Source organism: Lepidochelys olivacea (assembly GCF_965140295.1).
Source record: "Lepidochelys olivacea isolate rLepOli2 genome assembly, chromosome: 2".
Classification (NCBI taxonomy): domain Eukaryota; kingdom Metazoa; phylum Chordata; order Testudines; family Cheloniidae; genus Lepidochelys; species Lepidochelys olivacea.
Window position 1 is genome coordinate 130,538,149 of NC_140412.1, and position 13,800 is coordinate 130,551,948.

The 13,800-nt window shown below is 42.2% G+C and overlaps 1 protein-coding gene across 1 annotated transcript; it reads right to left on the reverse strand.

Moving 5' to 3' along the window:
• Positions 1-364: 364 nt before the first annotated feature.
• On the reverse strand, positions 365-4,753 carry LOC311515604 (uncharacterized protein). Its single transcript, XM_084618812.1, has 3 exons — positions 3,539-4,753; positions 2,520-2,636; positions 365-1,747 (listed from the first exon to the last, which is right to left on the reverse strand). The coding sequence occupies exons 1-3, from the start codon at positions 4,262-4,264 to the stop codon at positions 1,211-1,213; spliced, it is 1,380 nt and encodes a 459-aa protein (XP_084474938.1). The 5' UTR covers positions 4,265-4,753; the 3' UTR covers positions 365-1,210.
• Between the last annotated feature and the right edge of the window lie 9,047 nt (positions 4,754-13,800).

Sequence of the window (13,800 nt, forward strand, 5' to 3'; positions counted from 1 at the left end):
GCCTTTGTTACCCTCACGACTTCTGGTTCTAGGGTCTTGCAAAGGTCCCTAGAGGCAGGGTCTTGGTTACCTTGATGACTTCTGTGTCACAGTCTCCAACCTCTTCGGATATTAATTGGGGAATTGATCTGACTCATTTACTTTGCTTAGCAATTATATACCTTTTTATTCTCAAAGGAAATACATGTTCCAAAAATATGCCTCATAGACATTTATTACTAGTTTTCGTCATAATTTTGGAAGGGATTGCAAAGCAGACACACAGACCAAAGCTTGTCTATACTTTACTCTCTCATAAATCATTCACTTAAGCTCTTAGCATGAGGTTATCCTGTTGCGGTTCAGTGATGAGACAGAACACAGCTTTATGCAAGCAAGCAGGCTGGTCAGCGGAGATGGGCTGTTCTGCCCCCCCTGCCTTCCACCTTCTCCTTTTATTATATTTCTCCCCCTAAGCATTACACACTGCTACACAAAGGAATGTATGACGTTGATTCATATGCTTAGTTACCATCCTCTATCTACTACAATCCTGGTTCTCAGGCCTTGAGCCCAGGCTAAAGAAACCTCCCACAGTTGCTGTCCAAACAATCAAGTTCTCAGGGTTCATATCTAGCCCTTGTCCTTGGATAGAGCAATGTGTGCATTGCTCCTAGGAGACAGTCAGGGTGTGCCCCGCCTGCTTCCAGGTGGAATAGCTAGACATTAACCCTTCATCTCCCCTTTTTTGTTTATTGATAATTGGCCATCTCATGGTAGCCGCCAATTTGTTTTATCATGCTATTTAACTCCCAGACAGACAAGGACATAACCTGGGGAGCTTTCCAGGGCAAAAATTTTACAAAGTCTTAACAAGGAAGGAATACATTGTACACAGCAACAACAAAAAATAAGCCCAATAATTACAAACACAAAATAACCAAAAGCTTAACATCTGCAATATAATCATCTAAAAGGAATACACTTCTTTTACTACAATTGTAACCAGCAAAAGGCAATATAAGTATCATTCTACTAAGACAGCAAAGGGTGCCATCACTTAAATTTGCAGGAATATAATTAAAGGTGCATGAACCACAAGTAAAAACCCATCCTGATGGTAGGATGATATGGCCATAATTATATAAAACATTAACAGCATGGGAACAATTTAAAAGGGATTGAGAAATTTTTTGACAGCCCAATGGCACCTTTGTACTAGTGCAGTTAACTACACGTGCACAGGTGACATTGTGAGCCCCGGCCGGGTACGGTGTGTGGAGGGATATAGCCGTGCGAGGCAGAGTATAGTTGGCTGGGCCCCAATTAGCCATGCTAAAATACTGGGAGAAAAGATTAGCATAAGCAAAGAGCAGTATCTGATCCTCCTTCGGGCTTGTAACGGGGGAGGCGCTTCCGAGCCAACCCCTACAAAAAATAGCAGGCACAAAAGGCACACAATCATCACAGAATTAGCAGTGATTTGGGCGAGAATCGCCACAAACAAAGTCTTAGGAGTTTCTGGCTGCTGATCTGCTGCCAGTTTTCGTTGAGCCGTGGCGACCAATGCTTTTACTGCTCCCCCTGTCACGGGCTGGCTTGGGACGTTACGCCTCCTCCGTTTCCGTCCCGCCGTTGTCGACTCGGGGGGCAACGCGGTCTCCTCCAAGGTCAGCTGAAACTCTGGTATGGGATTCGACAGCCCCTGGTGCCATGCCATGTTGTTTAAGTGCTGGTCGCACGCACCGGGCTGGAACCCACAACGGTCCTGCAGGGAGAGACACAGCAGCATATCCCCGACCCCAAATGATTAGAGGTGCTGGGCCCAGCCACTGTGGATAGGGCAGCTGACGGTAAAAGACACGCGGTCTTTCCAGTACCTCAGATTTGTGAAAATGCCGATCCGCAGGGGTCTGCTGATCTGCATTCAGTGTTAAATTATTTAAAGTAAACAAGAGAATATACATCTGTTGTTGAATGTCTCCTAAGGTTCGGAGATGCAGCTCCCCTTGTTTTAATTGTTTATCTAGCAAGGTTTTGAGTGTGCGATTGGCACGTTCAACAATGGCTTGGCCCGTGGAATTATAAGGGATTCCGTGTTTAAGACGGACGTCCCAGCGGGCACAAAAGGTGGAGAGGGCTGCAGAGCAGTAGGCTGGGGCATTATCTGTTTTAATTTGGCAAGGGCGACCCATAACAGAAAAGCAGGCCAGCAAATGGTGAATAACTTTGTTAGTGGCTTCCCCACGTTGTGGGGTTGCCCAAAGGAAACCTGAATAAGTATCAACGGAAACATGTAAAAATGAATAGGGGCGGAATTGTGGTACATGAGTAACATCCATTTGCCACAGCTGATTTGCTGCGGTACCTCGGGGGTTAACAGCATAAGAAAAAGTAGGAGCAGCAGCAGCACAGTGGGGGCAGGAACGAACAATAGAACGTGCATGATCAGCAGGAATGTGGAACTGCCGGGCCAAAACAGAGGCAGACTGATGAAAAAAGGCATGGCTTTCAATGGGGTCAGAAAAAAGGGAATTTACCTGACCACGCAACGCGCGATCGGCGCGTGCATTGCCCTCAGTGAGTGGCCCAGGCAGAGGGGTATGACTGCGAATATGAGCAACAAAGTAAGGGAAATGACGAGTGGCAAGAAGACGCTGTAAAGACAAAAACAGGCGAAGGAGATCTGCATCAACCTGAGGGGTAATGAGGGCAAGGGGTAAATAAGCAATTACCTAATAAACATAATGGGTATCCACAATTAAATTAAAGGGACAATCAGCAAAAAGTTGAAAGGCCAAAATAACAGCAGCCAATTCTGAACGCTGTGAGACGGCGAGTGAGACAACGTAGATCCAAAGCCTCCTCCGCCCCGAGTTCGATCCTCGGCAGCTGGCACCTGATAGGGGACTAAAATCAATTGTGCAATTGACCGTCCACGCAGGAGTGACTGTGGAAGATGAGTCCACACCTGAACCTTAATAATGCCAGTGTAATCAGCATCAATGACCCCTGGAATGACAAAAAAGCCCTGTTTCCCAGCATGTGAGCGAGGGAGAACAAGACCTACAAAGCCGGCAGGGAGAGGTCCCATCACCTGTGTAGGTATGGCACAGACCTCCCCTGGCAGCTGAAAGTCAGTGTCCTCCTGCAATCTGTTGGTAAAATCCAAAAAGGACTCTAAGGCACCCTGACGGATACTGACAAAGCTTTTGGTAGGCTTGTCTGAATCCGGGACCTTCTTGAAGGCATGCTGGGCACAGGTGGAAATAATGGGGAAGACGGCCTGAGGGAGTTGAGACTGCATCCCAATAGTAGCAAACTGGCCCTCCCCTGCCAAATGCTCATAAATGATACCTTGCTCTCTATATACCTGGGCTTGGCGTTCTGCCATCTGCCGATACTCACTAAGCCAAATAACATACTGACTGGGTGACAACATCATGCGCAGCAGCGTTTTCCAATCCTCAGGGATTAGGGAGTACCCAGCACCCATCCCTTCAATGAGACCACGCACAAAGGTGCTAGTCAGGCCAAATTCACGAATTGCTTTCTTTACCTCTCTAACCACCGAGTATGGCAGAGTGGTCCAGGTGCCCACGGGGTTGCCCTGGTCATCATTCTGCCAGGTCACCGGGCAAACGGAGACCAGATCAGCCAGCTCCTCTGCTGTAAGATCTGATCGAGCTTTCGCTGCGTGAACCATTTGTTGCACCAGCGAAAGCTTCTGAGCAGATGCAGATGACTCTCTGGGGGGCCCCATGGGGGGAGGGTGATCACACACCGGCTCCGGTGGGGAAGGCCAGGGAGGCGGTGGTAATAGAGGCACTGGGGGCGAAGCAGGGGGAGGGATGGCTGCAGGAGCGGATGGGGGTGGCAGGATCGGCAGCTCCTCTGTTGGTGCTGAAGAGGGCCTTTCCAAGGCGACACGCTGTGTCGCATCGCCAGGAGGGGGGATGACTGCAGGGGCGGACGGGGGCGGCGAGAGCACCAGCCTCGCGAGGGAGGGTCTGTCTGAGGCGACACGCTGTACCACGTCGCGGCAGAGGTGCCAGGCATGTAAAGCCTGCACGGGTGCCCGAGGCTCTTTGTGCAATGTCTGGTCCAATCGCTCCCAGTCCGCTAACTTAAGGCTTCCAGCTTCAGGATACCACGGGCACTTGGCACGCACCTCCTGTAGCAGGAGAGTGAGTTCTCGAGCCGGGCAGTCATGCTGAGCCTTACGCAGCAAATACTGCAGCTCATTGCGGTGTTGCACTTGCAAAGCAGAGAGGGAGCTTCCCATACTTACCACAATGAAAAATACTCACCGGGATCCACGAAGTGGATGAGTGACGCGTCTGAAACCCTTGCCGGGCGAGGTGAGTGCTGAGGGCCCCACGTTTGGGCGCCAGTTGTTGCGGTTCAGTGATGAGACAGAACACAGCTTTATGCAAGCAAGCAGGCTGGTCAGCGGAGATGGGCTGTTCTGCCCCCCCTGCCTTCCACCTTCTCCTTTTATTATATTTCTCCCCCTAAGCATTACACACTGCTACACAAAGGAATGTATGACGTTGATTCATATGCTTAGTTACCATCCTCTATCTACTACAATCCTGGTTCTCAGGCCTTGAGCCCAGGCTAAAGAAACCTCCCACAGTTGCTGTCCAAACAATCAAGTTCTCAGGGTTCATATCTAGCCCTTGTCCTTGGATAGAGCAATGTGTGCATTGCTCCTAGGAGACAGTCAGGGTGTGCCCCGCCTGCTTCCAGGTGGAATAGCTAGACATTAACCCTTCATTATCCAAAAAGGTTCATTCTGACCCATGTCAGCCATGTCACCATGCTCACTGATCGCATGATGTTACGTGTTCTTTACTTTGTGAGTGGGTTCGCTGCTCAAATATTCCAAAGTTCAGTGTTAAAACACAAGTATCAGGGGGTAGCCGTGTTAGTCTGTGTCCACAAAAACAACAAGGAGTCTGGTGGCACCTTAAAGACTAACAGATTTATTTGAGCATAAGCTTTTGTGGGTAAAAACCTCACTTCTTCAGATGAATGGAGTGAAAGTTACAGATGCAGACATAAATATACTGACACATGAAGAGAAGGGAGTTACCTCACAAGTGGAGAACCAGTGTTGACAGGGCCAATTTGATCAGGGTGGATGTAGTCCACTCCCAGCAATAGATGAGGAGGTGTCAATTCCAGGAGAGGCAAAGCTGCTTCTTTAATGAGCCAGGCACTCTCAGTTCCAGTGGGAGAACACTTCAATCTTCTGGGACATTCTATAATAGATTTGAAAGTAGCTATTCTTGAACAAAAACACTTCAGAAACAGACTTCAAAGAGAAAAAGCAGAACTAAAATTAATTTGCAAATTTAACACCATTAATTTGGGCTTGAATAGGGACTGGGAGTGGCTGGGTCATTACAGAAGCAGCTTTGCCTCTCCTGGAATTGACACCTCCTCATCTATTGTGGGGAGTGGACTACATCCACTCTGATCGAATTGGCCCTGTCAGCACTGGTTCTCCACTTGTGGGGTAACTCCCTTCTCTTCATGTGTCAGTATATTTATGTCTGCATCTGTAACTTTCACTCCATTCATCTGAAGAAGTGAGGTTTTTACCCACAAAAGCTTATGCTCAAATAAATCTGTTAGTCTTTAAGGTGCCACCAGACTCCTTGTTGTTTTTGTTAAAACACACATACCCATGGAGCCACTGTTAACCATTCCAGTGTAGTTTTAGCACCTCCAGTAGTATTCCACTCCGTTTATCTAATGCTAAGAGAATCCCGCTCCCAGAATCCTCTAGCAGGGTCAGACATACCAAGCCATATTAAACTCATGCTTGCCACATTTATCCATATCAATCAAGTTGCAGTGGGGGAGGTTCAGGTTGGATATTAGGAAAAACTTTTTCACTAGGAGGGTGGTGAAACACTGGAATGCATTGCCTAGGGAGGTGGTGAAATCTCCTTCCTTAGAAGTTTTTAAGGTCAGGCTTGACAAAGCCCTGGCTGGGATGATTTAATTGGGTATGGGTCCTGCTTTTGAGCAGGGGGTTGGACTAGATGACCTCCTGAGGTCCCTTCCAACCCTGATATTCTATGATTCTATGAATCACAGCAATTCATAATAATTTGTCACCGTCTCAACACCATATTTAAAATAATGTGAGCAATACTATTCACCTCATTATAAGGATATTATTGAAATGGAGGCAGCACTCTGAAGGACATTCAAAAAATTAGAGAATCTAGGTTCACATTCTTTGAAAAAAAGGAGATTAAGAGGTCACCTTAAGGAGTGATGCATGACATTGAAGGGACTAGGCAGGATAAGTGATGCAAGAGAATTTAAAACCAAGTAAACAAATATAACATTTTTTTCAGAAGAGGGAGAGCTACACTGAGCTTATGAAGCTCAAAAGGAGGAAAATGTAACTTCAATATACTTTAGAACTTCCCACACACAAGGCCTGAATCCAAAGTGCATTGAAATCAATGGAAAGATTTTCTTCAACCTCAATGGACTTTGAATCAGGCCCATTTTCAACTGCTGCTTGCAGGTAATTAACAAATGCATTGCAAAAACAGTATTGCCAACTCCCAGGATTACTTGTAATTTGTTTTCTTATAGTCAGCCTCCTGCAGTCAGATGATGATATGAGAACTTCAGCTTCCAATTAAAACAAAGGACTTTCTACTGCACTCTAAAGGCTCAGAAACCGAAAGGAAAATAAAAACAATCCCCCATTTTTTTTTTAAATAAATCATGATGTTTAAGCCAATGCCATGATTTTTTTAATGTTGTAGTTGGCAATACTTCAGTAACATTTGATTAAACCGAAGACTTAAATATAATGGTGACCTGTGTGTGCATGAACACACAGTACCTAATAGAAGCAATTTTCAGAACACAGATTTTCTTTGTGTGCACGCACACTTTTCAGATAGCTTACATTATCCGTCCATGCAAATATTACTAACACCTGTGTACGCAGGTGATAAAGCTGACATGTGAAAACCTCATTTGTTTGACACTTGTGTGTGTAAATTCTACATCCAATCAATGCACGCATAGCTGTGTACTTTTGTGCATTAACACAAAGGGCAGGGGAGAGCAACAAAAATAAGAGGTTTAAAGTACATGACCTATGAGAAAAAGTTAAAAGAATTGGGCTTGTTTAGCATAGAGAAAAGAAGGCTGAGGAGGGACTTGATAACAGTCTTCAAATATGTTATAAAGGGGATGGTGATGAATTGTTCTCCATATCCGCCAAGGGTAGGATAAGAAGTAATCATTTTAATTTGCAGTAAGGGAGATTTAGGTTAGATATTAAGAAAAAACTTCCTAGCTATAAGGATAATTAAGCAATGTATCAGATCGCCTAGGAAGGTTGTGGAATCCCTGCCATTGGAAGTTTTTAAAAAAAACTGGTTTGATTCATATTTGTTAGGGATGATCCAAATACACTTAATTCTGCCTCAGCGTGGGGAGATGAACTAGATGGCCTCTTGAGGTCCCTTCCAGCCCTACATTGCTATGATTCCAGGGCAGACACATGCACATTTGCACTTACAAAAAGTGGAGCAGGGTTGAGACCCCTTTGAAAAGCAGGCCCCGCAGGTATTTTCATTGTTTCAAGTTGAAACAGGTATTTTAGTGGTCTTCCTTTCTACTGAGCACTGCTACAATTCTGTACACTATCCTCTGGGTCTGTGTTCAATGTCAGTTGCACATCATGCACCATTAAGTGATTCTGAAGCTGACTAAAGGGGAAGTATCTGGAGAGGTTTTTCTTTTACCATTTCCAGTGCTTAGTAGCTTTTATTTCGTTGAAACTATAAAGTGAAAAAAACCCTCTGAAAAACTCCAAACCTTTTCCCCCATTATACTTTCAATGTTATTGATGTGATTCACTTTTTCAGATAAAGCCTGTATTTGAACCATCCAAATCCCTCAAAAGGAGAAAAATAGTTGTGTTCCCCATATTATACAAATGCATTTGAGATGTGTGCAAATTGTGAATAAAAGATTACTACACAACCCATTCCAGTGCTTCACCACTCTCCTAGTGAAAAAGTTTTTCCTAACATCCAACCTAAACCTCCCCCACTGCAACTTGAGAACATTACTCCTTGTTCTGTCATCTGGTACCACTGAGAATAGTCTAGATCTATCCTCTTTGGAACCCTCCTTCAGGTAGTTGAAAGCAGCTATCAAATCCCCCCTCATTCTTCTCTTCTGCAGACTAAACAATCCCAGTTCCCTCAGCCTCTCCTCAAAAGTCAATGAGGAGAGGCTTCATTCCATGAAATCAACTAGGGATTTTGCTCTTGGTAATCAATTTCCTATGAAAGATGCTGATATTATGGTGCAGACAATGGTATAAACCCCTAAGAAACTATAAGGTTTGTCTTTTTAGCAATTTGACAGCTTTACCCTTCATCTCTGATAGCCTTAGTATATTGACAGAAACCTTTGCATTGCTCCCAGAGGCCGTTCAAATCTAAATTATTTCTTCCTTTCACATTTTTTGTTATACTTACAGTAATTATGTACACTAATAAATCACCGAAAAAAATAAATAAGCTATATTAGTGCTTACTGTGTTTCTTCTTAAGAATTCAAGGTGCTCTGATTCAGTGCCTGTAATATTCAGACCATCCTATTTAATATACCAGTATAAGTGAAATAAACACCAAATATGGAAAGCTAAATTTAAAATTAAATACAAATATGATTTGTGACCTAATCATGGTAAGTGCTGAACACCTTCTGAGAAGTGCAGTTTGCTCCCATTGACTTCAGCAGTAGTTCGAGGGACTCAGCTTCTTTCAAATGATGCTCAGCATGGTGCAGGTCCTTTGACATAATAAACGTTGTGTGTTTTTTCCCCCTCTGACCTTTTAACTACCCACTTGAAATTTACGCAGTTAGCACATCTTGCTACAGCTTGCTTTTTTCACTTAAAAAAACCCCTGCAAGTACTATATTGTAGACTTGATATTCACTACATAAATTTGCTTAGGTAATTACTGTACCTGATGTTTTCCCATTACACATGTAAATAGCATTGGGTGGCAGGCATTGCAAATTCAATACATCTGTGGTATTAATTAATTCTCTTGTAAAGCAGGGCACGTTCCAACAGCATTCCAGCTGAATTAAGCAGTCAAGTTGGCTTCTTTAACGGTTCACATTTCTAGAACCACAAACATTCTCCAAGATGGCCATTGGTCTGGGTGGTCACACAGAACTCTTTGTCTCCCATCAGATAAAGAACTAATTACCTCCAATAACTGCAAACAAAAGCCTTAACAGAACAGAGGGTATGTCTACGCTACTGTGGTACAGCTGTGGTTTTTCCATTGCTGTAGTAAATCCATCCCATCAAGAGGCAGTAGCTAGGTTGACAGAATAATTCTTCCATCTACCTAGCAGTGCCTATAATGGGGCTTAGTTTGGCTTAAATATGTCTCTCTGGGTGTGAATTTTTCACACCCCTGATGACATATCTAGGTTGACCTAAGTTTTAGGTGTAGACCAAACCTAATAATGATAGCTTGAGCTAATCACTTCCTTTGGGTGGTGTGCTGCTGCTTTTGTGCTGACAGTGGACCATGGCGGTAGTCTCTACGCTAACATGCCAAAAGACCATTGACATTTCTTGTGGAATTGTGCCAACTTGTGGACCCTCCAGGTATCTAACAGGAAATAGACTGGAGAGCTACAGGAAGACACGCAAAATTTAGGAATTTTCTGGTAGAGCTGAATGAAAATTTTCAAATTAAACTTTATTTCATGGCAAAATGCAGATTCAGGCCAACCAAGACATTTTGTAAATTTGTGTTGAATTTATCAAATTGTTTCAAGTTGGGGAGAAATTAAAAACATAATTCTGAGAAACATAAAAACATTTTATTTTGACATTTTCAAAATGAATCATTTCAAATTTGTGATTGAAAACAACTTTTTCAGTTTCTTTATAAAGAAAAACCCCCTCAAATTTTTTTTCAATCAATCCCACCAAAAATTGCTTTTTCAAAAATCTGAAAAAAATTCATTTCTGAGCAACCCAAAATTATTGTTGTTGTTTGGCTGGGACACAAAACCAAAAATTGATTATTTTCACAGCTCTTCTCTGATTCAGACACTGGAATCAAGTTCCATCCCTTTTGTGGTTGATACAATTTTTAAATAAAAGCATTTTACTAAAATCTCAGACTCCCTGCTTCCTTGAGAAGATTACATTTCTGTAGGGTTGCATCAGGTACAGAAGACAATATGGGATATTCATTTTGCCCTCTAGATGGTACCTGATATATTAGGAAGTGTTGAAGTGATGCAACATTATTACATATATGCAAACTTAAAAATAAATGACAAAATATATGGCTATCAATCCTCCCAAATCCACCGTCAGAGTGAATGGAGAAACACTAAAAGAACTAAATAATTTTACCTATCTAGGGAGTGAGATGTACAATGATAGTGGCATCATGCTGGATGTCAAGCTACAGATATCAAAAGTAGGAAACAACCTTCATAAATGTGAAAAGATTTGGAAAAGTAAGTAGCTTGATTGGCACTGATACAAAAACATGAACACTGACATCATGTCCCTTCTACTTTATGGAGCAGAGTCATGGAACTCTACAACAGAAATTGATAAGATGTTCAACTTATTCCAAATTAAATGCCTGTTGGAGAGAGTTTCTTGTAACATCAGAAATCCTAAGTAGAACAAACCAACATGAAACATCAGAAGGTGAAGATGGTATTTAGGGCACGTTTTAAGGATGCACCAACATGACTTCCATGTCAAGTAAGAATATGGATGCCACCCAGGAAGAGAAAAAGAGGGCAACTTAGAGAAACATTACAGAAAATAACAGAGAAAGAAGCCAGATCCATCAACCTGACACTAAGAACCCTGAACAGACCAGCACATGACTAAAATAAATGGCAGAAACTGGTGGATGTCCTGTGCATGGGAGGGTGCAGGAGGATAAAGAAATAAATAAGAAAAAAATCTTAAAAATATGTTAAAGAAAATCAGGTTCAGTCTGTAAATGGTTTGCTAAACCGCCCTCCCTCTCCTCCAAAGGGGGTGCTCAATTATTACTGAATAGCTCACCAATCCCTTTATATATTTATGTCTTCTGTATTCTGAGAAGGATTTTACAGGAGGAGATGATTAAGGGTCTAGCATTTTCAGTTATAATAAAGCTTGGGACTGTCAATCACTTATTAACTCAAGAGTAACATTTTTATGGTGGTGTTAAAACATTTGTAATTGAAACACTAAACACTTGATAGTTAGAATCCCTGAGAACTCCAGGGAATCACCCTGAGAGATTTCAAAGGCCAGTCCATAACCTCCGCACAGCATGCAAGGAAGCAGGAGTTCTAGGAATTTTACAACAAAAGTATAGCTGCTATGTTTGCACATATGAGATATGGCCGGGCTGACCGGTCACACTAGATCTTCTGCGGAACATCATCCTTGTCACAAGGGGCCTGATTTTCTCAGAAACTGAGCACCACCAGATCCTAGTGAAGTCAATGTGAGCTGTGAGTGCTCGGTCACCTCTTTAAAACCAGACCTGCAAAAGGCCAGTTCCTATGCCAGTGAACATTGTCATAGCTCCATTGACATGAGTTCATTAACCTAAATGCAGCTATGCTGATTTAACCAGGTGAGGATCTGGTGCCATGAATCCAGCCACCTCCTATTAATGTCAGTGAGTCCTGCACAGACCAGCTCACATAATTAGAGAAACAAAACCAGCTCCATACTACCCCTCCTCCTATTCTCCTTCTCGAGTGATATCTCAGTGCAGGAGAGAATCTGGCCTAAAAAGCTTTTGAATGTAGGACAGGGATATACTTTACTAAGCATTTTTTTAATTTCCCTTGATGTATTTTCCACAGAAATATGAACTGTAGAAAGTAATTGTTTGGTTGTGTTTGCTTTACACTTTTCTCCTAAAGCCTGCTTTTTTTTTCATTCATTTCATTCATAGTTGATGCAGACTTGAAACCTTCAGCACTGACTCCAGAATTGAAAGGAATAAATGAATATAGCAAGTTGGAAAAAATAATGTTTAACTACCAGAGAACATTTTGAAAGTTAAAAGAACATTTGGAATATATAGGGCTCGATTCACTTCTGCATGCATCCAATGCAGTTACATCAACATAAAACTGGAGTAGCACAGTAGTGTGAGCTTTCCCAGTGAATTTTTTTTTTTTTTAAAAAAAGGAAATTTTAAAATTTTGTTTTCAGACTCCAAATATCTAATGGCAAACACAGACTATGGGTGGATAGATTTTTTTCCATTACTTCCATCACTTCTGTTTCTCAGATGTAAAATGAGTACTCTTGCAAACACTAAAATAGAGATTTTCATGCAGATTCTGCAATGCTGCTTTGAATATAAGCTACTCATTTGGAGTTCTGAATGATATCTTGAGACAGAGATTTTTTTTCTGTCCTGTATGGTGAACACAAACAATTTGGCCAGAGGAAGACTGTTCATATATTTGTAAACTCCACAGAGGAAAGAGATGACAGTTCAACAATGTAAGATGCAGTACACCAAAACCTAGACTGTGTATGCCTATCTCATTATTTACATGTGTCATGCAATGCTGATTCATAGAAAACAGCAACTTATCCTATATCTTTGGCTAGAAAAAGTTCTCTGAACTTCACAGAAATAGTTTCCCAAATAATTTTTAAACCATCAATGTTCTTTGCCATTCCCCATGCACACACTGTTCATAACATCCTAGAAAAAACTACAAAGTAGAAAGTTGTTCCTTAGCAATTGTTTTTCTCACTTTTGAATTTGCATAATTTTGTTACTGGAAAATTACTCCTGAGTATTGTGCTTTAGACATTAAGGTTTGTCTTCTTTGCTTAAAAAATGAATATTGATGCATTTACTTTTAACAAGAAAACATACATGAAAAGTAGATGACATTTGCAAAAAGGAACAGAATCAACATCTACATAGAGTAGGACAATTATGGGACATACTGAGTTTGACAAAGCACTTTTGGTTAGGGATGTCCCCAGCATGCAGCCCGAGTACCTAGGCTGCAGGGTGAAGCATGTTCCACTAGGTGAAGTGGTGGAGGGAATGTGACTGAAGGACCTGCATAGTGATGGATCCACCCTGACCCTGCTTCTGCCTCTTCCACACATCTTCCCTGCAGAGCTCTGTTCCATGGCATATAAGGACCTGCCACCTTAACACTGGAACTGGTAAGATTTCACTGCATGTTGGGACCCTCAGAACCACAGAGACAAAGCTGTGCCAGGAGGGATTTGCTGATCTGAAGAACATAGAAGTGTCCGTTGCCAAGCGCCTGGAGGTCTTTCATTTAATAAAACAAACATTTGAAAGAAAAGAGTGCAAACATTTCAACATAAAATGGCCCAACAATGGACTTCTATCCCAAGAGTAAATCCTGAAACTACTACTAGAAATGAAGAAGCTTCACAGAAGCTTTTCACAGAAGACTAAATCTAAAGTAAACACCATAATAAATTCTTCTCATGGTTTGCGTTGCCTGAATACAAATACCCAAAAAAATAATCCAAAAAAAGGGTCTGCTCAGCCTGGGGGAGGAATAGGAAGGAAATGGAGTTGATGGTGGACAGGAACAGTCTTTTTCCCTGTGTTTGTTCAGTGCTTATCACAATTATGTCCTGATGTAAGACTATGGCTCCTAGGTGTTACCATAACACAAATAATAATTGTGACAACAACTTGAGTTGTTTTGCTTATTAAGGCATAGAGAGATTATGTTTGATGCTTA